Source organism: Phyllostomus hastatus, unplaced genomic scaffold (genome assembly GCF_019186645.2).
Source record: "Phyllostomus hastatus isolate PE091 unplaced genomic scaffold, TTU_PhHast_1.1 phas_contig_58, whole genome shotgun sequence".
Classification (NCBI taxonomy): Eukaryota; Metazoa; Chordata; class Mammalia; order Chiroptera; family Phyllostomidae; genus Phyllostomus; species Phyllostomus hastatus.
In genome coordinates this window covers 5,702,319-5,728,264 of record NW_025333916.1, presented here as the reverse complement: position 1 = coordinate 5,728,264, position 25,946 = coordinate 5,702,319, and the positions used below count along the sequence as shown (strand labels likewise).

The following is a 25,946-nucleotide window of genomic DNA, read 5'->3' as shown; positions in this document are numbered from 1 at the left end:
AAAAATTGCCAGGTGTTCTCTGGGGATGACCCTACTCTCCCCCTTTAATCCCTCATTCTTTTATACCCCCGCCATACACACACACAGGGGACTGAAAAATAAACAGTTAAGGACTGCAGCTATGTGAGAGCCTGAGCCTTTTGAGAAGGCATTTGAGCCAGACAGGACTTTCATTGGGTGTCTGACAGCCCAGAGGAACTCAGCCCTTGAGGGAGGTGGCCAGTTTTATACTTTATATTGATATTATGTTTATCATTGTCTAATTATTTTTAATTATAATACAGATTGTATCATGTTTCTATTAGGAAACACTGGTTTATTTTTATTTTTAAAAATTTATTTTCTAATTAGAGTTGACATTTAATGTTATATTAATTTCAAGTGTATAGCATAGTGGTTAGACTTTTATGTAACTCATGAAGTGATCCCTGATAAATCTAGTACCCACACGGCACCATATATATTATTACAATATTATTGGCTATATTCCCTATGCTAACTTGACATCCCATGACTGTTTCGTGACTGCTAACTTGTACTTCTTAATCCCTGCATCTTTTTTGCCCAGCCCCATTAAACTTCTCCCACATGCAGCCATCAGTTCTCTGTATTTATGAGTTTGTTTCTGTTTTTTGTTCGTTTATTTTGTTTTTTATTTCACATATAATTGAAATCATGTGGCTTTTGTCTTTTCTCTGTGTGACTTATTTCACATAGCATAATACCCTTTAGGTCCATCTATGTTATCTCAAATGGCAAGATTTCTTTTTTATGGCTAATATGCCATTGTGTGTATGCACCACATCTTCATCCAGTTGTCTATTGGTGAACACTTAGGTTATTTCCATATATTCACTATTTTAAATAATGCTACAGTGAACATAGGGATACATACATCTTTTTGAATAGTGTTTTGGATTTTCTCAGGTGAATATCTAGAAGTAGAATTGCTGGATCACATAGTAGTTCTATTTTTAATATTTTGAAGAACCTTCATACTGTTTTCCATAGTGACTGTACCAAGTCGTGATCCCACCAACAGTGCACAAGGGTTTGTTCCCCACTTTCCACGTCCTTGTCAACATTTGGTTATTGATTTACTGATGATAGCCATTCCAACAGGTGTGAGGTAATATCTCGTTGTGGCTTTGATGAGCATTTCTCTCATGATTAGTGACCTTGAACATCTTTTTAGAGGTCTGTTGACCATCTATATATCCTCTTTGGAAAATATCTGTTTGGGTCCTCTGCCCATTTTTTGATTGGATTGTTTGAAGAGGGTTGTTTGTTTGTTTTTGGTATTAGGTTGCACGAGTTCTTTGTATATTTTGGACATCAACCCCTTATTAAATGTATTATTGTCAGTATCTTCACCCATTCAGGCCATCTTCTCATTTTTACTTCCTCCCTGTGTTTGTGTCTAAATATTAGATAGATCTTCTACCCCTCCCAGTTTTGGCAGTGTGTCCTGATGTAGTAAGTATCCTGTGGGTCCCAGCATCACAGTCACCTGTCACCTGAGCTGGGTCCTCCAGAGGTATCCCTTCTGTGAGTTGTGTTTGCCCTCCTGCTGTAATTGAGCCGTAATTACTGTTACCACATCAGTCACATCATGCTGACTCTCTTCGAGTGTAACAGGGAATGTAGAGGTCCCCAAAATGGGAAAGTGCCCCCACTAACCTGGCTTGGGAGAAGAGGAAGGGGAGCAGGGGCATTCAGAGTTACTTTGCATCATCTAAAGATCCTGGCCAATGTTTTAGTAATGCTAATAAGCTGTGCTGGTCAAGCCAGGAGCCAAGGAGATGATCCTGACTCCTACCTGGGATACATGTGGGAGGTAGTCCCCTGTTACTATACCACCCTTGTGAGAGACTTAGAGGAGGTTCCTAGGTCACGGGACCACATCTGTCCAGACTAACAGTGGCAGCCAAGAAAAGCAGATGTAACCCATTGTGGGAGGAGGCAGAAATGGGGTTATGGAGGAAGAACCAGGTGGGATTTAAACTCAAGCATGGCAGCTATGCCAGGGCTTAACTGTGCATCTTGGGAGTGTAGAATGCAGTGTTCACCATGCAGGAGGACTCCCACTGGCCAACCATGGGGAGGCGCCCTGCAGTTTTGGATTAAGAGCAGGAGCCTTGCCGAGAACCGTGGACTGGGAGAAGCCAAACAGGAACCTGCCTAGCTGAGCTGCAGACTTTTCTTTCTTTTCCTGAGAGAGTACCTGTGACTGACCTGGTTTGGCAAAGGGAGGCAGAACTGTGTGTTTATGGGTGGGTCTTTTTTTTCCGTTTGTTTGTTTCTACAGGGAGTGGGATTTATAGCAGAATTCCACCATTTTTCTAAATCTGTTTAACTTTGAAATAGTTCCTTTCCTTTTCATAAGACTGGCATTGGGAGTCACAGTATTTTTTCGGCAGTGGGCAGGGGAACTCATTGGGGTCTGTTTCATGAGGAGTGGCCATGACTTAGCGGACTCACTGTTGTTGGAGGGCTTGTCCTAGAGCAGGATTTGTTTCAGCAGAGCTCTGGTGCCTGCAGAGTCCACCCTTTGTGTGTGAAGTTTGTGAATCTAACTGGGTGGTGCTTTATTGTGGTCTGAGGTCACCCACCAGCTGTGTTAGTTCTAGGGCCTCTTGGGAGGCGCTTCAGTTCAAGCCAAGGTCAGTCACTGCCTGAACCTAACCAGGGGCCACCTGGTAGGAGCTACAAAGTGATCTTGAGTTGCTAGCTGCCTCTGTTAGACTTAGATATACTTGGGAGATGCTATCCTGGGAACCAAAGGCTGGCTGCCACTAGTGCTGGGCTTGGGCTGCTTAGCAAGTGGTTTTCGAGGGTGGTGGTTCTATAATTTGTTGTCATTTTGATGTGATCATGGAAAAAGATGACCACAGTGTTATCTACTCCATCGTCTTGACTGGAACCTCAAGTCTATGTAGTCATTCTGTCCAATTTTTAAAATGTCTTTTACCTATTATGTTTGTTTTGCTAATTTTATTGACCTTTTCTCCATTCTTCATATTTCTAGTGTTTGTAGTTAATCTGCCTTATATAATACTACAGCATTTTTATCTTGTTTGTTTTGGCTTAATTTTAGCTCTTTTATATGCTATTGCTTTGTTTTGAATTTTTTCCACTGTATTATTCATTCTTATATAGGAAGTATTAATAGAGAACTCATAATATTAAATAGATTACATGGAAAATAGTCACTCCAGTCCATTATCACTTTTGACTCATGTGTTTGTTTATACATTTCCATGTTATTGGAGAATTTGGGGATTTTGGAAAGAAGATATTTGAGACTCTTAGCTTTGGTTTTGTCATTTAATATTGTACTTTTCCCCCCACTTGCTATAGTTGAGTGGGTGCAAACTTCTAAAAAAGTCCTTATGCATTAGAACCTAAAGTTCTCTTATGTTATGTTTTCCCTCTTTACCTTTTCTCTTTCTCTGTTGTGTTGGGATTCATGGGTATTGTCGGTGGGGGGGGGGTATAATTTATTGCTTCCTATCAGATCAAGACTGATCACTACAAATTAAATACACTCGTGCCCATTTGAAAAACAAGTACTAGTTTTCAAAAAGTGCAGCCCTACTGTGGGAAGAGATCTCTCACATTAATTGGAAAATATAATGATAAATCCCATGTATATCTCATTTATTATCAGTCTGTTCACATGTGTGTGTATATATATAATTTCATGACTTTTATTTAAAATAATAAAAAGTAATGATTGTTTCAAATGTGAGAACATTGCCATAAAACAATTTCTCTTCAAAGGCAAGGAATAGGAATATTATCTGTTTTTCATGGTTTAGAATTATGTGGGTGAATTTTACTGGTGTAGGAATCATCATTTGCATGAATAAAATCCACGGAAGATATAGTCTATAGAAAGAAATTTTATAGGGTGTAGCAATAACTATATTTACTTCTCTTGCTTTCCACAGACTTTTCTTCACATGAATTAGAGATTTTCATTTGTTCATTTTCATCCTCCTGGCTTCAAATGTTTGTTGCAGAGGCAATTTTTAAAAAGTTGTGTTTACAGAGTTCGATCAGTATTTCTTCTGAGCCACTCTCTCTTCAGAAAATGGTAAGCATCACTCTATTCTAATTCTTTTAATTTCTAAGAAGTGAGTCCATAAATTTAATTATAAAACATTCTTAGTTGTTTCTGGTAATTAGATCATATTAGTCACAAATCTTTCAGTGTAAGAGTATGTATTTTTCTACCTTAAAAATCAAGTAATTAGTGAATAGAAAGTTTAATTACTTGAGAGTAATTAAGGATTGATAACAGGAAAATAAATCAAGACTCTTTGTTTTTTAGTGATTTGCCATAGCACATAAGATTATTTTGGAAAGACCTATTGCCATTTGCAATAACATGGAAGGACCTTGAGAATATTATGCTAAATGAAATAAGTCAGTCAGAAAAAGCTAAGAACCATATGTGAGATATAAAACTAAAACTCATAGACACTGGCAATAGTATGGTGGTTACCAGAGGAAAGGAAATGGGGGAGTAAGGGTGAAAGGGGCCAAATATCTTGTGACGGAAGATGCTTTGACTTTGGGTGGTGTTCACAGATTGCAATATACAGATCATGTATAAGAGAAATCTATACTTGAAGCCTATAGGGTCTTAATCAATGTCACTCAAATAAATTTAATTAAAGAAGGAAGACCTAGAGTCCTCCAAAATTCTACATAGTATTTAATAGTATTTAAAAATGAACATTGCAAATGATGTCCAATATTCCCTTTTATTCTGTATATACACACATGTAAGCTGCATTTGATCCACGTTTTTCCAGTTTTATCTTGACTGTCTTAAACTATCATTAATATGTAGTATCTCTAGCATTTTCTTTAACAAATGAGAAATACGGTTGCTAATCTGACTATTTTGCAACAGTCTTTGTCTTTAACAACTTTTGAACTCTTTACTGTTTATTCCAGGTTTGTTTTCTGTTGAAGGAAGACATTATTAAAATGGAAATGACAAAATACCAGTTGTATATTAGCTATAAATATTTAAAATATGCAAATAAATTATAATAAGTTGGGCATAAAACTAATCAGAAGAATTTTTTCTAAATGAGGATCGCCACTGAGTTCATAAAATAATTTTTTAAGAAGGCATTTTTCTTGTATATATCATATTGACTTAATGACTATCTTAATATTCTAGCAATATCATATTGACTTAGTAGCTGTCTTAATATTCTAGCATGTTTAAAGGAGATTATATGACAACCATAGTGTTGAAACCAAAAAATTACAACCAAATTTAATGGTGAAATGAATCAAGTAGTTTATTTTTACTGCTTTCCAGGTCTTTGTAGTTGAGAAATCAATGTAATATTATTTTGCAACAGGTATATTCCTATTTGCCAGCTGTGGGGAAAACTGGTGTTCTTGGGACTGGAAAGATGCAGATACAAAAGAAAATAGGACATCGGCCTTGCCTTGAATCTCAGAGGGCCTTACTAATGCTGAATGGTGCTAAACAGAAACAAGTTGAAGGGCTACCACAGTTACCGTATGTAATGCCTATATACCAGCTATGCTGTGTTAGAGTATGGCCCTTTTTTCTGATACATTTCTTGAACTTTATGGTTATTTGCTGGATTTTCTGATTATACTGATTAACAGAAAACTCAGTTTTATAACTATAGAATACACACGACCCAGATTTTTGCTTTCTTTAGTTCAAGGCATATGCTTTCTTTCTATTGACATTAAGTGCTTTCTGAAAGAAATAAAACTATTCATCACATCATTTTCCACATAATTTTTGCCCTGTGATTTAAATTACTACTTGTATATAATAAAGGTAGATTTCAGAAAGCATGGTCATGTGAGATACTTTGTATTGTTATAATAGCTTCCCCCAAATGAAAAACATCCTCTAAAAGTATATTATATAAAACTCAAAAAACCAGAAATGTCTTTAGGAAGAAGAGAATAGAATCCAATATTAAAATTAGAATGGGGAGTAGGAGCTTGCATTTTAATTTTAGCATTTTGCTTTATTCTCTCAGCCAAGTAACCTTTACTTTGTCTCTTTCTCCAATGACATTCCATATTCACAAACTTTTCAGTGGACAGTTGGAGGTACAAAGTTAATAAAATGAGAGTTAGTTAATGCATTAAAATTTATTTATGTATAGTTGAAATAAATATAAATAGAAAGCAGTAAAGTTTGAATAATAAAGGAGTTTAAATTAAAAGAGGACCAGATTTTTAAAAATACTCACGAGCTAATGTATGCTGCCATTATGCTCCTTGGTGAAAAACAAGCTTTTATTATTTCTTACTTTTCTTTTCAGAGAACTGAACCTTGCTAAATGTTCCTCATCATTAAAAAGATGGAAAAAGAAGTCAGAAGGAGAATTGTCCTTTTCCAAGGAGAATTGCCCCTCTTTAGTTAGAAAGATGAATTTCCACAAGACTAATTTAAAAGGTATTCCAAGTGTCAAAATTAATTTATCCTAAAAAACTTTTCATAGTTGTAATCAGTATTTGCAAGTTTTACACACTGGCTCTGATGAATACCTGAACATAACTGTTAGAGTACATCCCAGAAATACCTTCCTGGAAAGCATATTATTTTTTTGAACTGTCATTTATATAAAGAAAGTAATTTTTAATACCCATATAATACAGTATTCCTTCCCTTCTATTCTGCTGCTGCCTCTCAGATACTAAACACAGTGTGTAGCTCACATAAGGCTTTTCCCAGACTTGCCCGCCTTACTTTTTTATTCTACCTCAACCTTTGCTGCTTAGGATCAGTCAGTATCTTTTGATTTAAAAGTATAATTCAGTCTTCATCTCTTTCAGTCCTAGACATTTTGTGAACAAAGAGTGAGGACTAGGCTATGTTACATAGCTGTGTTAAGCATATGGACTCTTTTCTTCCAGGCATTGAGCCCAGACTATGAAATGTGTTTGGCTTTTGGTTCTAACTATACTGGAACCTAAGTACCTAAAGGATGGAGTAACAAGAATAGTGTTGTAATAATTCACTCCAGCACCCCTTTTACTTATTCATCTCCTAACTCACAAATATAAGTTCCTTTTAAGGGGGTCTGTACTTGGCCCAAGTAAATTTCTGAGTCTCTTGCTTATGTGCTCTGTTTTCTCTGTAACACAAATGTTACCATTATGACACCAGTAGAAACAGTAACAGTGAAGCTCTTGTACCCTCTCACCATAAGTTCATAATTGCATATTACAAATTCAAAATAACTGTCAATTTGGCTCAAAGTGTGAGAAAAATGTATTAAATGAGAATTCAGATACTAATTTTTCAAAACAATGTCCTTTTTCTTTGTTTATTGTGTTAGAAAGTAAAATGAATATGAATGACTTTAGGCTGAACAGCAGAAGGAACTGAGGAAGGAAGGGAATTGAAAATAGAGAAAAACTTCAAAAGCTCTTCAGTGCATGTAGAAGCAATGTTTTGGTAGGATTTATGGAGATAGTCTATAAAATAGAACACTGTAAAAATGTGCCTAGTATTTTACATCAAGAAAGAATTCGATTCAGTATTTCATTTGTTTTCTAAGCACTAACTTTTATGTTTTTTTAATTCCCCTTCAAATTATCACTTACATCTTATTAATCTTGGTTATAACAGAGATAGATGTAGACAGTTTTAGCCAGCAGGCACTAATTGCATCTCCCCTAGAAAAAAAACTTTGCCATTCTATTTGTCACTCTTGTTCAGGTTTAAATGGTACTGGGATTTTTTCCGTGTGTGTGTGTATGTGTGTGTGTTTATATAAAGATTCTCCCATTCCCTCTTCTATGTGCTGCTGTAGCCAAGCCAGACAGCCTATTGAGAAGCAGCAAACCATCTAATGGATTTGAAGTTCTGAATTATACTTGAGTGTGTAGAGGCACTCGTGCTTAGCCAGAAACATTCATTTGAATTAAGCTATAAATGCTGTATTAAAAAGAGCCATACATTTAATGTAGGTTCATGAATAAATTTAAAAGAGGGCAATTGCACTCTAAACTTTTATTGCTGTAAAACCCAGTATTTTTGGTGCTCTCTGATCATTTGGGGTTTTATAGCGGGATTGAAGCTTTAAACCTTGAACTAGGGGGAGACAATGCCTGTGTTAAATCTTTTGCAGTAAAATTTCATTGCTGAATTGCTGATAGAACAGAAGCTCTACGGATTGGTGGGGTCCCCCCCCCCCCACCTTTTTTAATGTGAGAGATGTTTAAACCAGTCAAAAGGAAAACTCAATAAATAATTTTCTGTCATGGGGCCAGATCTCCTAGTTCATGCCCTTTGATTATTTTCTTTAGTTGATATCTTGTCTTCTCTGGAATAATCTATTAATATTTTATGGCAGGAGAAACAGCCCTCCATAGAGCATGCATAAATAACCAAGTGGAGAAATTGATTCTTCTTCTCTCTTTGCCAGGAATAGACATCAATGTTAAAGGTAAGTTCTAAATCTTTGTGGTCTAATTCAATATCTTAATATTTGTGATATTAAATGGTTAAATGTCAACATTAACAAAAATCACTTAAGTATATTTTCTTAACATATCTTTAAAATATTACTAATAGCAAAATCAAGAAATTCATAATAAATTGATTTATAGCTAATACTGCAAAAACATTTTCTGGTGTCCATATTTTGATCAGATTCCAACATCAGTATCTTAAAATTGTCTTAATATATTTTAATTCGTTTTCTTAAAATAATAAATATGATTGCACCCTACGCATTTTTATCAGAACATTCTATTTGAATATGAAGCACCTAGCAGATCACATTGATAAGAGAAGTAGAATATCATTACTTTACTACCAAAAGTCCTACTTTTACTGTTTTAAAACTTGTCTTGATTTTTAATTTAGACAATGCTGGCTGGACGCCTTTGCATGAAGCCTGTAACTATGGCAACACAGTGTGTGTCCAGGAAATTTTGCAACGTTGTCCAGAGGTAGATCTGCTCACTCAAGTGGACGGGGTGACTCCTTTGCATGATGCACTGTCAAACGGACATGTAGAAATTGGCAAGCTGCTACTCCAGCATGGGGGTGAGTGCGTTTATGCTAAACCGGTTTTGATAAATTATCCAGTTTTTTTTTTGATGAATCCTTCAGAAGTAGATAGCATTTTATATATTTAAGATCTGTAAGGAAAGATGCCTTTATTTTATATTAGTGAAAAGGTAAAGATAAAAAGTCTCCCAGAATATAAGCACCTTTTATTTGGAAGGAATTAAAAGCTTTTTTATAATATGTATTTATTTATTGTATTATTAAGCCTCTTTAGGTTGGTGTATGAGAATGTATTTTGAATTGAGTGTGTTGGTTTTAAATTAACACTTTTACTTAAAGTGTGTAATGTCTTTGTGAAATAGCTGTTTCTGAAAGCTTATTAATAAGTGGATATAAATGTTCAATTGTGATTACTTGCATTTTTCATTCTTGTTTCATTTCCTATATATAACTGCCAACTCAATTAATCTTTTTTATGAATCATTTCTTTCAGGCTATTAAAAGGTATCCTAGAGTATCTTCATTCACATTTTGCAGTCAATTAAGTTAAAGTAGGAGGATTTTCAAATGGTGATAACTATTGTGCAGAGGTTTTGTGATGGAGGCAACTTGAGCTTAATATTTACCTACTGCTTTTTCTGCTGATTTTTTATCTCTGATTTCATGATCCCACCCCTTTTCAGTGGCATTCTTCTTATATATGAACTTAATAATATAAATTTCCCATCAAAATATTCAAAACTGATTTTTGTTTTAAAAGAAAAACAAAGGAATACTGATGACTCATTTATGATACAGAAGGTTTATACAATTTCCTGTTTTTTGGACCACTTTTATCTTGAAATTTAAAATTATTTTCCCCCATAATTAGTAATTTGATTCTGCATGAAAATAAAAAGCATATTTCCTTTAGATGTCTTTTTACTATCTTTCCCTCACTCGCTCTCTTTTTCTTTCTCAGAAAGGCTGTATAGCATGATTGCTTAAGATGTTTGGTTATTTATAGTCTTCTCCTGCCCCCTAAAGGCCTTAGTGTGTCTGTTTTACTGACACCATTTCATAATCCATATGTATTTTAGTTCTCCATTCTTTAGTATTGTATGTTTACTGAACAATGCTCTGTCTCCTAAGTATTTTACTTTTCTATAACCATGTATCTGACATCCCAAGCCAATATTTGGCCTCACTTCAAATGTTCTCAGTGATATAACAGCCATTATTATATTAAGTACAACTCTTCAGAAGAGAATAGCATCATACCAGCCAATGTGAATTCTTCTAGGGTCTTTGGATAGGATGAATCCCTTATCCTAAGAGGAAATCTAGTTGTACTTGCATTTATCAGTCCTTTGGCAATCAAAAAGACTTTTCTTTGCCTTAGTCATATTCTTGGTCTGGACCTCTCAAATGGTTTGATACCATCATTTTAGTACCTAGATTACTTTTCATTGCTAGTCATTCAGTCTTGAGAACACTAATTTTAAGAGTTTATTTGTGTTTCCAAAACCTTTGTTTTAGTATCTCACGTGTATAATTTTGTTGTAATTATCTTTAACAGGAGTAACTTGTAACACTTCTATTTTTTAATATTGACATAATGAAAAGAAACCTAATATTGATTTAGAATACTCTTTTTCACAAATTACATATAAGTCATATATTATCGTGGTTCATCTTTAATATATTAAATACATTTTTTTATTTAGACCACTACTTATGTCTGGTCAGATTCATCATTAAGAGTTTTAGCATGTTAAACTATTCTCTCTCTGTGACATTATGTTCTATGTTATATGGTAGGACATTCTGATTGTATGCCAGTACTAAAACCTTTATATTCTTTATAACATTTTTATGGCAAAGTGCATAAATAATTATAGGACTTGACTGACAGATATAGAGATATTTCTGTACTTTGCTATGTGACCAAATAATGAACTATTGTTGTTTTTGCTTCTCCTTCATCATGCTTTACTACACAGAGGATAGTTTCTAAGTACATGGTTAGATAGGTTTATCTAGGATAGATGAATGAAATCTGAGTTTGACACAGCATAGTTAACATTATATTTTTTATAAGCCAGTTACCTCTATTAAAAATTGAACGTGAACAAGGGTAAATGAAAAATGCATCCTGTGTCTGTGTGAGGTTGTGCAGTCCCCTATCACCATTGGAGGGGACGCTACTTTCCCTCTGGTGACATTATGAAATACCTGTAAGACTTACACAGAATTTAAGATGAAAATATGGATTAGTTTCTTCTGGGAGCATTGAAATTCTTATTTGAAGATGGTAATTTATAACATTTCATAAAAGATTTTTTTCATTATAATTTATATATTACTTAGGCAACTCTCTTAGGTGGTTGACTAGAATTTTGGTTTTCTAAATGTACCTTTATTAGGCCATCAATACGCATAGCCAGTTAATTATATGAACATGAGTTAGTACAAAATATGATTGTAAACCGAGCTCTGGATGCGTTAAATAAAGGGAAAGAGAAAACAGCTGTGAAGCTGCCAAAATAAAAATGTTTTAATATTTTGCATTCTCTTTTTCACAGGCCCAGTGCTTTTACAGCAGAGGAACTCTAAGGGGGAGTTGCCCTTGGATTATGTTTTATCATCTCAAATTAAGGAAGAACTGTTTGCTATCACAAAAATAGAAGATACAGTGGAGAACTTTCATGCACAAGCAGAGAAACATTTTTATCACCAGCAACTTGAATTCAGCTCATTTTTACTTAGTAGGATGTTGCTAAATTTTTGTTCAATTTTTGATTTATCTTCAGAGTTCCTCTTAGCTTTCAAAGGGTTAACTCATCTAAATGAGCTGCTTATGGCTTGTAAGAATTATAAGGAAACCACCAGTGCTCATACTGACTGGTTATTGGATCTTTATGCTAGAAATATAAAAACTTTGCTGAAGCTCCCAAGTGTTCTTAAGGAACTGCCTGAGAACTTAAAAGTGTGTCCTGGAGTACACACCGAGGCCTTACTGGTGACATTGGAAATGATGTGTCGGTCAGCCACAGAGTTTTCATGATGGTGCCAAAAAATGAGTCAACTTTCTAAACCTGTTCAGCTTGCTTTGTCATTTATATGGACTTCATAGCTCGTTACCAAATGTTGATTTGCTTTGATTTGATTTGATTTGATTTCGTGACAGTTTGCAGCCTTGCTGAATTTCATCAGCACTTAAACTTCTTGAAAACTTTAGTATAGTTTCTGTCTTTTTCCGGTATAGAATTTGACTCAAAAGTAAATATAGTTTTGCTTGGAATACACTGCTTTCTTTAATGTTTATGATTATTTTGTGTCCCAAAAGTGATATTATTTATCTATTTATATTATATATGTAAAAAAGTTAATTTAAATATTTTTGTAATGTTCTCTATTCTAGGTGTTCCAAGTCTTAGAATCATGGTGAGAATATTCATGCAAATGTGCACCTATAAACATGTAGCTCCCTATTTCTTCTCTGTAGTTTCTTGGACTAAAATACCCATTTTAGTTTTATGTGTTTCTAAAATAAACATTTCTAAAATTTACAATATTCTTTTCCTGATTTTTTAAATGCAGTGAATGTGCAAAATTTCACCATATGATCCCTTGATCTATTTTATTAGAGCAATTTATGTATAAAGGTTGTTTCTACTTAGGTAATCAATATTCTGTGAGTGAAAACATTTTGCATAAGTTTTATTAAAAATTAAGGTTATAAATGGCAACTAAATAATAGATTTCAGATTATCTAAAATCTTAATGCACAGTATGAATTTACAGAGTAGTAATGTTTCAATTCACAGTTTTTTTCTGAATAGCAATTTATAGTAAAACGAAAAGAAAGGGTGTGGATAACAGCAGCTTTTGAAACTGGAGTTGCTTCACTAGTGAGAATAAATTACATTGTGATGCAGCTAGAAAAAATCATTAAAACTTTCATTTAGCTTTTATGTAACTAAAGTGATGATCTCCAAGCAATCAATCTGCTAAAGAAGCACACTTTAGTTTTATCTTACAAATAGATCTTTTAACAGATAGAAATACAGATATTTGTATTTGTAACAAGATACAAATGCTGAGTATTTTGTTACTGTATTTATAATCTAAACTGAAAACTACTATATTAGTATATCAGCTCTGATTAAAAATCAACTTTTTCTATAATTTTAAATCAGTAATTTTTTACATACTGTAAGAAATATTGTTTCTACTTAGCTTCAGATGTGACATCATACAAATTCTTTTTAATCTCTACTTAATCTGTCAAAGCCCCAAAGAAAATCTAATGAGAGGACACTATCTAAGGAACATTAAAATGCTCATAGATTCCCCAGATGATGAATAAGAACATTCTTATTCCAAAGAATAACCCCTTTACTTCACTGTAAAGTAATATAAACTTAAACACATAGACTTTGACATCAGACATAGTTTAATATCCTTGTCTAATTTCTTATTAACTAAATTGCAAGGCAAGTTCCTTTCTGAGCGTTGTTTCATTTTTTTGTTTGTTCATTTGTTTACAGTTTAAACTGCTTTACTCTATACATAATTGCAAATTAATATAAAGCATCTGGGTTTTAACCCCTTATTTAATAGGATTTAGCACAGAAATATTCATATAGCATTTGAAACAGCAAACAAAAGCAGAGGTATGTGGTGCATGCATTCAACCTTTTGCATGTACTTTCATCTCCTCATGCCCCCTCTGGAGTGCATGTGTGATACACAGGAAAGCACAGATTAGACTATGACCATAGAGGGGGTCCCTGACATTTGGTGTCTTTACCTGTTAAATGGAAATAGTACCAGGTATCTTTGTTGTGATAGAATTAAGTTAGTCTGTCACCTTACATAGCACTAGTAAATATTACTTCCTTTCTGGTTCTTACCTCCTCTTTAGAGTTGTAATGAATCATTTAAATAAAATGTTAGGGGTTTGCACTACTAAGAAACAGTTTTTGAAAACTAAGTGTTCCAGAGAAATACTCATTTACTTTCTATTAGTATATTTTATATTTGCATTTCTTAACTGCTAGCTTCTACCAGCCATGATGACATGAAGTATTAAACACTTAAATGTCATTGAAGACTCCGTCTTTGGGAAGGTATTGCAGTTTTGCACTTCTGCAGAAGCACAACTTGGCAAACATTACGTTAACTATGTTCTGTGGCCTTGTTAGCAGTACCAATAAATGTAAATGAACCTAAATCTGCAATGAGAACATTTATTTCCAATATAATTTCTTTTATTTTTGAAAACATAATTGCCTCAAGTCTATCTTTGACATGGAGGAAGTAGAAATTTTATTAAATAAAATAAAATGTATAGACTTTGAATCCTGGGTTTTTAGTTGTAGAAGTCTCAGTTACAGTAGCTGAAGATAAGGCTGAGTAATGCAGTTCTTCACTGCAATCTCCCAGAATTCATATCATAGTCAATGGAATTGTGTTTTATCTGTTTGTTTTTCATTTAAAAGCCTATAAGAGCCCTTATTACAGTATAAAGAAAGCCTGGAAGATTTCCTTTTTTAATAAATTTTATTGATTATGCTATTACAGTTGTCCCAATTTTTCCCCCGTTGCTCCTCTCCACGCAGTACCCCCCATTAGTTTATGTCCACAGGTTATGCATGTAAGTTCTTGGGCTTCTGCATTTCCTATACTGTTCCTTAACATCCCCCTGTCTATTCCGTACCTATCAATTTGTGCTTCTTAATTCCTGCATCTTTTCCCCCATTCTTCCCCTTACCTCTGAAAAGAGGCTTACCAACTGATAAGCCTCCAAATGATCTCCATATTTATGATTCTGTTTCCATTCTGCTTGGTTAGTTTGTTATTTGTATTCTGTCTTTGATAGTTGTGAATTTATTGCCATTTCAATGTTCATTGTTTTGATCTTTTTCTTAAATAAACCACTTTAATTAAAATTTCATGTAACAATGCTTGGTGATGATGAACTCCTTTAGCTTTACCTTCTCTGGGAAGCACTTCATCTGTCCTTGGATTCTAAGTGATAGCTTTGCTGAATAGAGTAATCTAGGTTGTAGGTCCTTGCTTTTCATTGAATACTTCAAATGACAGTATTTTCTAGCCTGAGAAGTTTCTTTTGAGAAATCAGCTGACAGTCTAATGGGAACTCCTTTGTAAGTAACTCTTTGGTTTTTTCTTCTTGCTTCTAAGATTTGCTCTTTATCTTCAACCTTCGGCATTTTAATTATGATGTGTCTTGGTGTAGTCCTCTTCAGATCCAACTTGTTTGGGACTCTGTGATTCTTGGACTTGTATGTATGTTTCCTTCACTAAACTAGGGAAGTTTGCTTTCATTATTTTATCAAATAAGTTTTTAATTTCTTGCTCTTTCTCTTCTTCCAGCACCCTTATGATTCTAATGTTGATACAGTTGAAGTTGTCCCTGAGGCTCCTTATCCTGTCCTCATTATTTTGGATTCTTTTTTCTTCTTGTTCTGATTCAATGTTTTTTCTTCCTTATGTTCCAAATCATTGATTTGATTCTCAGCTTCAACCACTGCACTGTTGGTTCCCTATAAGTTTTTGTTTATGTCACTTAGTGTAACCTTCATTTCTGCCTGGGTCTTTGTTATGCTGTTGAAGTACCCAATGAGTCCTAATAATCAGTGTTTTGAACTCTGCCTCTGATACATTGTTTATCTCCATTTTGTTTAGTTCTTTTTCTGGAGTTTTGCTCTGTTCTTTCATTTGGGCCATATTTCTTTGTCTCCCCATTTTGGCAGCCTCTCTGTTTGTTTCTATGTATTAGGTAGAGCTGCTTTGACTCTCTGTCTTAGTAGCATGGCCTGTTGTAGAAAAGCGCACCGGTAAGTAGCATGGGATAAGAACCTTAAGTAATCACCAGGGTAGGGCAACCTGTGTTAACCAGTTTGATGGAGTCTCAAATACGGTGTTGCCACTCTATTGCTCTGTATGTGTGTGTGAGCGGGGGGTGGGTCTCAGAAAAGAGGCAATGGCCACTGCCTGGCCTCTGTAGTTTTGACCAGGAGTAAACTGTCCCCCAGCACCTGCCCTCATGCCAGACACTTCAGTTACTCCCTTTATGTCAGTGGTGACCTTCCAGCTACCACCCTGGTGCTGGAGCCCAGAGGGAATGAGTTGTATAAGTCCTAAGACCATTGCAGGCCCTTTCAGGGGAGACGCTTGAGAATCCCACAGTTTCTTCTGCCACCCCAATCCCCACTTGTTTTTTACAACTGGAGGTTATGAAGATTTATCTTCTTGGCACTGGAACCCTGGGCTGGGGAGTCTGGTGTGGGGCTAGGATCCCTTGCTCTAGAGGTATCTTTCCTGATTTGTATCCACCATACATGGGTGTGGGACTGCACATTCTGCATCTCCACCCCTCCTACCCACCTAAGTGAATATGACTTCTTTAATTCCTTGGTTGTCAGACTTCCATACTGCTTGATTTTCTGACAATTATAGGTGATAGTAGTTTTGTAATTTAGTTGTAAATTTTGCTGTGGTTGTGTGAGGAGACAAGCTGTTTACCTATACCTCCATCTTGACCAAAAGTTCTGGAAGGAGATTTCTAAGCTGTTGGAATTAAGTTTTCATTATGCATAATCCCCACAAATATTTGGAATATAAATTATTTAAAATGTTAACTGGAAACTCCCCAGCAAGTGTCTCTATAAAGTTAGAGTTCTTTAGCTTGTTAATTCTTAATTCTGTATGCAAAATAAAATAGTTGAAGTGTATACATTTTCTGTCATTAACTCCAAGATGACCAGGAAAACGAATTACTAATTCTTGTATAAATCAAGTGTGAAATTAATCAATGTTTTTAATTTATCTTTTCCTGAATATCTATTATGTATCAGTGGTTTGCCTGATGGGCTAACCACAGTAAAAAAGGAAAAGCTTACAGTCCAGAAAGGTAAACTGACCTTAAATATTCTTAGTTTTATTATCTTTATAGGCTCTTGAAAAAATAAATTTTAGCTTTGTGCATTTCTAAAATTTATAGTAATGATGCTCTTTTAGTTTTTAAATGTGAATATTACACAGCCTGTGAACCAAAGGGTTGCCAGTTCAATTCCCAGTCAGGGCAGATGCCTGGGTTGTGGGCCAGTTTAGGTCTCCAATAGGGGGCATGCAAGAGGCAACCACACATGATGTTTCTCTCCCTCTCTTTCTCTGTCCCTTCCCCTCTGTCTAAACTAAATAAAAAATCTTTAAAATAAAAAAAAGGAAAAAAGTGCGTATTACAAAGGTCTGACGTTTTAATCCCTCAATCAGTGTGATTTCGGCAATTTAATTTAGAGTGAATGGACTGTGGGCTATGCTTTTGCATCCTTAGTGAACTAGGACTCACTCCTAGATAAATACAAATGCATTAATACTAGTGTAGTGTATATAAACACCAGAAAATGTTCGCCATTTTTGTTTATGCTCTTATAGAGACTTAAATGAACACCTCCATGTGAGAAAATTATTGGTGGAATGTACAGTCCATATGACTTCACACACCTTTCTAGTTAAGTGATGAACTTGATGAGAGCCTGTCACTGTTGCACCTTAATCACTTGGAAGGGGTCATCATTGAGTGACATGAGGCACTCTTTCCCTCAGGCATTCTTCATGTAGCTTCCACACCAGGCATACCTCCTCCTGACATGGAGTTTGCAGAATTGAGAATGATAATTGTTTTTATAACATGTGGATTGAGTCAGTGATGGCATTATTGAAATTAGGCTGTCCTTGTTGATGTCAAAACTAGAAAAATGTAATACTTAAATATTTATTGTAAATTATAAAAAATTCACCTTGTATATTAAATTATGGGAGAATATACCATGATGGTTATTTGCTCTTATATAGAATTAGAGATTATTAGACTATTAATTAGAAAAGGTTGTGGTATTTTTTTATTTGGTTCCAGGTGTACATCTTTCAAGGTACTACAAATCCTACTAAAACGAGACCTTTTCAGAGGAAACAAATGTAAGATATTTTTACACCATTGATTGTTAGATGTTTAAAAAAAGAGTTTTCCCTCTTAAGTAAACAGTAACATTGGAGAATATTCAAAATATATGTAATCGTGTTTCCCAGTTTATGAAAGCACAAAGCGACATCTTTGTTTCTTGAGAGAATATGAATTCTTAAGGGGGAAATATTCTATTAAGATATTTGAAAAAGAAACTTCTTAATAATGTCTCTCAATCACAAACTCAAATGATTAGCTTTTTATTACAGAAGAATCTTTTCTTTGTTTATACTTTTGTATTATAAGTAAAGTTATATTTTATATATTTGATATATAAATATTTTCCAATATTTTGAATATTTGAACTCAGTTCTGTAGGTCTTTTTCTTAGTATATGTATATAGTTTTGATTAGAAGTACTCTTACATACCTTTATTTCTTTTTTTTATTTTAATCAAATTTATTGAGATGACATTGATTAATAAAATTATATAGGTTTTAGGTATACAATACATCATCTATATATTGGATCTGTGTTTACCACCCCAAGTCTAGTCTCCTTCCATCACCATTTATACCTCCTTTACCCTTCTTTTCCCTCTTCTACCTCCCCCTGAATCCCTCCCCTCTTGCATTCACCATACTCCTGTCTATGTCCAGGAGTCTTTCTTTTTTATATTATCCCTTCACCCATCTCACCAAGCCCCGCCCCCTTTCTCCGAGAGCTGTTCACTGTATCCATGAGTCTGTCTCCACTTTGTGAGTTTATTTTGTTAATTAGATTTGTCTTTGTTTTTTAATAAAAATCTTGAAATACAACCCTTAACATTACATACAAGTGACTGGTTTTCTTTTTTTTTTTTTGTAATGCTGTTGTAATACTGTTGAATATATAGGGTACAGTACAAATAATATTCCTCTTTTATTACAAAAACTTTTAATACAAAATCATAAGCGTGTAATCCTATAACATAACAATATCACTCTTAAGCACACCATTTTAGGTGAAATGTTCAAATTAAAACTATAAATGATTACACCCATATTATTACCCCACCAACCATGCTTAAACAGGTGTCACTGCTACTGGACCCTGTGTATATACATACACACACATATATTTTTATTTAAGAATCAGATTTAGTGAACTCTTCTGGCTTTTTAAACCACTTGCTGAATTAAGATCAAACAGTGTAATTAGCAAAGTAACCAGTGATCACTCATCATAAAAATAATATTCCTAATAAAATAAACATAGACCAAAAAGTATATAATAAAGTTCCTTATTCAAAAACATCCCTAAATAGCAGTCTCCAATTAGAATTGAAAATTATTCTACTTTTTTTTATTCTGACCTCCAAATCTTTATAGAATGTTCAATCCAGATTTAGTAAATCTAATTCCCGTCCTTTCAAAACTATCTAAATTAGATCAAGTGAACTTTAATGCATAATGGTGTTAAAAATTAATAGAGAATGGCTAACTTCTTTGGGTCATATGATTTAGTTCTACCAAACAATAGGCTTTTTGAAAAAATGGAAATGTACTCAGCACTTCCAGCAGTTAAATGCACCAAAATGTAAATCTGAAGTCCAGCTTTGAATTTACACCTATTACACTATCATTCATCTTAATAGTAAATGAACTAAAATTTCCAATGATTCTCATTCTTCTGTCCTGAAATGAAATAGTCATGTTGAATGAAATCATTAATCTTAAAGTGGTGACAGATAAAAAAAGGAACTTAGTTTGTTGTCAGTACTTCTTGACTTAAAGGTTAGGTCAGCAATGGTTAATGTCATGACACTGATAAATTTTTCCAGTGGCCAGAATGGCTTGATTTATAATAGTTTTTTTGTTTTTGTTTTATGACGTGTATATCCAGGATATAAGACTTCATCCTTAACATGTATGTTTCTATTTTGTGTTCTTTCTCTTTGGCAACATAGAGGTAAAATTACAGAACAATAAGTAAAATTTGGTAACATTAAAATATGCGTTTTAAAGAGCTTTTCATAAAAACAATGTACCAGTGACAACTGGGCAAAGGGATGAGGGGGGAAGTGGGTAGGAATCATTCTTTTTTAAAGGAATTAAGAGAGGAAAGATTTTTAGACGTTTATTGATTGAAAAGTTAGGTAACATACACAATTAAATATAAGGCATATAGACAAATCTAATCTCAGGAATAAACTGTATTTTTTAAAAATATTGTAACAATGTTTAGTATAACAAGGGTGAAGATAAGTCTTTTGTGGAAGGATCTTTTAGGGGCAAGTCAATAAAAAGCAAAAAATAAGAAAAATACCAGTTTTAATGGTATCATCAGAAATAGGATATTTTGACTAGTAATATTCCGTCTTTTCCTCAAGTTTAGGTAAAGGTAGATTTCCTATTTCTTATTTTCTCATGATTTCAGTTCTTTTACTATTCTTTTAAAAAGACTTTTAAGTGGCACTTCCAGCCAAGATGGAGGCGTAGGTAGACACACTGTGCCTCCTCGCACAACCAAAAGAAGGACAACAATTTAAAAACAAAAAATAACCAGAACTGACAGAAAATCAAACAGTATGGAAGTCTGACAACCAAGGAGACATTCTTCACACCGGTAAGACGGGCAGAGTCAGGCAGTTTGCGGCAAAGCAGTGGCTGGCGGACTAGGGCGTGCAAGGCTGCAGCTGGTGGACCAGGTGGTCCCACATTTGTATGCAGATAAACCAGGTGAAACTGGGTAGCGGGACGGACCCCACAACCCAGGGTCCCAGCTCGGGAAAATAGAGTCTCAAAACACCGATTGAAAACACCTGTGGGGGTTGAGGTGCTTGGAGAAACTCCCAGCCTCACAGGAGAGCTTGTTGAAGAGACCCACAGGGTCCTAGAAGGTACAGAAACCTACCCAACCAGGAATCAGTACCAGAAGGGCCCAATTTGATTGTGGGAAGTGGGGGAAGTGACTGAAATCTGGCAGAGAGTGGAGCAAGCACCATTGTCCTCTCTCAGACCCCTGCCCCCACATACAGCGTCACAACTCAGTGACTGGGTTGCCCTGCCCTGGTGAACACCTAAGGCTCTGAGCCTCACAACGTAACAGGCATGTCAAAAAAACAAAACAAAACAAAAAAAATGGCCAAATGAAAGAACAGATCAAAACTCCAGAAAAAAATACAACTAAGCAAGGAAGAGATAGCCAACGCACAGTTTCAAAACACTGGTAATAAGGATGCTCTCAGAATTGGTTGAATTTGGTTGCAAATTAGATGAAAAAGTGAAGACTACACTAAGTGAAATAAAGGAAAATGTACAGGGAATCAATAGTGAAGGGAAGGAAAACTAGGACTCACATCAATGGTGCGGACCAAAAGGAAGAAAGAAACATCCAATCAGAAAAGAATGAAGAAACAAGAATTCAAAAAAATGAGGAGAGGCTTAGGAACCTCCAGGACATCTTTAACGTTCCAGCGTCCGAATTATAGGGGTACCAGAAGGAGAGGAGGAAGAGCAACAAGTGGAAAAGTTTGAACAAATATTGAAGGAGAACTTCCCCAATCTGGCAAAGGAAATAGACTTCCAGGAAGTCCAGGAATCTCAAAGAGTCCCAAAGAAGTTGGACCCAAGGAGGAACACACCAAGGCATACCATAATTACATTAGCCAAGGTAAAAATGAAGGAGAGAATCCTAGAAGCAGCAAGAGAAAAGGAGACAGTTACCTACAAAGGAATTCCCATCAGACTGTCAGCTGAATTCTCAAAAGATACCTTGCAGGCAAGAAGGGGCTGGAAAGAAGTATTCCAAGTCATGAAAAGCAAGGACCTATATCCAATATTGTTCTAGCTAGCAAAGCTTTCATTTAGAATAGAAGGGCAGATAAAGTGCTCCCCAGAAAAGGTCAAGTTAAAGGAGTTATCATTGCCAAGCCCTTATTATATGAAATGTTAAAGGGATTTATCTAAGAAAAAGAAAATTAAAAATATGTACAGTAAAATAACAGCAAACTCACAATTATTAACAACCACACCTAAAACAAAACCAAACTAAGCAAACAACTAGAACAGGAACAGAACCACAGAAATGGAGATCACATGGAGGTTATCAACGGGAGTGGGAGGGGGAAAGAGGGGGAAAAGTACAGAGAATATGTAGCATAGATGGTAGGTAGAAAATAGACAGGGGGAGGGTAAGAATAGTATGGGAAATGTAGAAGCCAAAGAATTTATATGGATGACCCATGGACATGAACTAAAGTGGAGGAATGTGGGTGGGAGAGGGTGTGCAGGGTGGAGGGGAGTGAAGGGGGGAAAATGGGACAACTGTAATAGCATACATAGTCAATAAAACATTTAAAAATACTTTTCATAGTCATGTTTTTGGAGAAAGTGCACTTAAAAAGATGTTGAAAGTTGTTTATAAAAAGTGGCTGAACTGGTTCCCTCATGAATGCCAATTTTATTGACTAATTTTAGGATTTGTTTTAATGGAAACTATTAAAATGTAATTAAAATTTCCCCTAAGTAAAATTACATAGGGGAAAGAATTACAAGCAAATACATTACTAACAGTGGTTGTACTTGTCAAAAAATTTTGAGTATTTTCTTTTCACTTCTCCAGATTTCCTTGTAATGAGATTTATATTTGTTTTTAACACCAATAGCTAACATTTTTAAAAGCAATGCTCCTGATTTAAGTAAGAATCAGTCTTAAAATTTTCTAAAGTTGTCTTATTTAAACTAGCATCTACTGGATTTTTAAAATATAGAGTACATTTTTAAAATATGCCACTTTCCTTCAAGGTAGATATAATTAAACATAGTATCACAAATCTCAAATACACACTTATACTTTATACCCCTCCCTTGACTGTGAATCTGGCTTATCTTGTTAGTGATATGCTTCTTTAGTCTTCATTGCAGGCCCCTTGCAAGTCCTGCCTCACCATGATGGGTAGAGTCATTACTCCTTAGTAGGATTCTTTTTTTTCTTCTTTTTTTTTATTGTTGTTCAAGTATAGTTGTCTTCATTTACCCCACACCATCCTCCCCCGCCTCACTCACCCCCACCTCCTACCCTCAATCCTACCCCCTTTGGCTTGTCCATGGATCCTTCATATATGTTCCTTGATGACTCTTCCCCAAATTGCAAAAGATTGAATTTCTTCATGCAGACGGCTTGTGGAGTCATGATAACACATCTTCAGTATCAGCCTTTTCTGATTTTAGAAGTACTCATGGAACTTGAAAATTACTTGTACTCTGGTGGGTTTTTTTCTTTTTTTCAGATTGAACACCAAAAGTAGTGAGACCCTAAGAATAAATGATGGCTGCACTTATCAAAGGCTGTACCTTAAACGATTTTGGAGGGAATTTACTACTGTGTTATTAAATTGAGAATTTTTTCTTCTATCATCATAGATATGCAAAACATTCACTTTCTAACATAGATCTTGTTATTTAACATGTTAATGCAGATACAAACAGCCAGCCATCCAGTGAGAGAAATCAGAGTCAATGTCTTCCCACAGCCCTCCAGAACATGTTATTTTGCACCTCGTCTGTGAAGGCTAGGAAAATGGCTTATTGTAAGGAGCTGTTTTAAGTAGTACAATACAAAACACAGTGTTTTAACAATTGCTTTATATAAATGCATTGGATGCCTACCTCATAACTACAGTACGCTGGAGGGTGTATCACATCAAAGTGTTTTGGGGGAGATTTCTCACCTGCCTGTCAGGGTTGTGTCATAGTCATGAGAGATCATAGGAAACCAGGTAAGGAACTAGATGTGTGTTCTTCATGTTAGCATCGTAGTGCCACAAGAATAGATGGGGTGCGCCTGGTACCCTGCCCCACAAGAATTCCTGTGCCTGACTCTTGGTTATGAAGTGCTGAATGTTTTGTGATACACCCATCCAAAAGAAGTTTTTCTCTGTCATATCTGAAAATGCATTTTTTTCATCCTACAAGGGAATATAAAAAGTAATTTTCAGCAACTTCAAATAAAATCGAACACCATATTGATCTGTTTTAGACTACTCCAAACATTCATAGTATGTTGACTTTTCCAGGTGGGTTCCCATGTGCTTCAAAAACAATTCTATGTTTAGCTAGATCTCTGTGTTAATGGAATCTGAAGTTGGTAGGAGTTCTAGGACAAAGGTAAGTGGTAGTAGGTATGCCATTGTGTAAGGCTGGGTCAGAACTTGGGTTAGCTACCTCCCTTATAAAACAACCATCCCTCACTGTATAGTAGAAAATAGATATTTACATTTTTTATCATGTTTGACACCAATAAATTGTCTTCCATGGTTCCAGTATCGCATGTTACATACAAATTTTGACTTGTCATTCACTGTATAAAGGAAGAATGCTTTGTGGGAATGATACAGAGTTTAGTTATAAGGTGTACACTTCTCTGAGCAGGTTTATTAAAAGATGATCTCTGAACTTGTGACAAATATTGGCATTTCCTTCCCCTCACCTTTTTTTCTGTGGTCCAGCTGTCTCTCTAATGTTTCTTAACTATTATTGCAGGTGTGTCTCCAGGAATCAAGAGACAACTTGAGAATGGTTGGGGCCAGGTGTTCACCTTTCTCTATTCAAGTAGGGCTTCCTCTAAACTTGCTACCATTTTGAACTCTGGCAAAATAAGATGTTTCATGTTGACTCATGATATCCTGAAGCGTCTTTGACTAGGAAGAGGAACAGAGCCTCTATCATCACCTTGCCTCACCAGCGAGCCACCCCTCTCAGGCAGGTCTCAGGATCTCATCAGATGCATTCCTCCTGAGAAAATGACAGATGGTTTGCAGGTTTGCTCATTGACTCTCACCTTGGTCACTCCTTTTCTTTTTGGGAGCATTTTGTTGCAATTCTGTTTTTGCTACAACTGAAAAAACTTTGGCACTGCCAATTTCAACTATTTCTGTTTTCCTTAATTCAAACAAAGTCTCCAGTTTAGAATAACACTGTTAATTGACCAGAGCAGAATAGCAATGCCATTTGGTTACCTTTTTAAAAATGGAGTCATAATTTTTCAGTGACATTTGGAGACAAAATGATAATACAAAATGATAACTACAAAAAGACTGCTTGTACCTAGAAGAGTTTTGTGTTGTTGTCAGTTTAGAATATGAAGGAAGGAAGATCCCAATAAATTGAAATTTATTTGAGATCAATTACATATTTGATTGTTTCATTTTGGGGGGTAGTGAATGATTTAACCCAGATTGCCACTATACAAATGTAAAAGTGAAGTTATAGGAGGTTACATTTTCTCAAGAAAAAGGATGTTTTGTGTTTTTTCTTTCAGTGAGTTATATTAGTCTTGGGAAAGAGAATTATAATGGAAAGGAATGACACTATTGTAACTATTCATTACATTATTTTTTGTGGTTTTAATTCATACTTGACTGAGCAGTTAGAAAAGACTGATTCTAGATACTATAATCAAATGAATAGGCATCTGTACACACACACACACACACATTCACACTTGACATTTAAAGTCCCAGAATTTAAATAACCATTAATTAAATAATACCTGAGGCTTCTGCAAGAAGTATAATGGTGGCTGTTTTTATTTGTATTTCTGGAGCATCTACTGTCTTGTATATTTGGGGGGTTTGTTTTAAGCTAAGTGAGTACAAAAGTCAAAGGTAACCATCAAGTTACATTTAACAAGTGTAGAAACTAAAATTACAGCCTCTGAGTGAGACTTGTTAATAAAAGAGTTGACTACATTCAGTATTAGAGACATTTGGATATTGAGATTAAAATGGGAAAAAAATAGTTCCTAAGGTCCCCGGATAAGAGAGCTTACTACTGAAGTTTTCTTCACTTTTAAATACAGAGTCAAATTCTATAAAAGATACTTTCAGAAACATTAAATTAAATCAGTTAAATTTTGTTTGCTTTAACTATACTTTAGCTTCAGAT

General features: G+C 35.0%; 1 protein-coding gene across 3 annotated transcripts in view; it reads left to right on the top strand.

The window, feature by feature from the left end:
* SLF1 (SMC5-SMC6 complex localization factor 1) overlaps positions 1-12,544 on the top strand; it is a 66,533-nt gene extending 53,989 nt beyond the window's left edge. For all 3 annotated transcript variants that reach the window (XM_045847999.1, XM_045847998.1, XM_045847997.1), the window contains 6 exons: positions 3,954-4,099; positions 5,388-5,551; positions 6,342-6,475; positions 8,382-8,474; positions 8,897-9,079; positions 11,608-12,544. In XM_045847999.1, the coding sequence (XP_045703955.1) occupies positions 3,954-4,099; positions 5,388-5,551; positions 6,342-6,475; positions 8,382-8,474; positions 8,897-9,079; positions 11,608-12,089 (1,202 nt within the window). In that variant the 3' untranslated portion in view covers positions 12,090-12,544. The remainder of the gene's footprint in view (positions 1-3,953; positions 4,100-5,387; positions 5,552-6,341; positions 6,476-8,381; positions 8,475-8,896; positions 9,080-11,607) is intronic.
* The last annotated feature ends 13,402 nt before the right edge of the window (positions 12,545-25,946 follow it).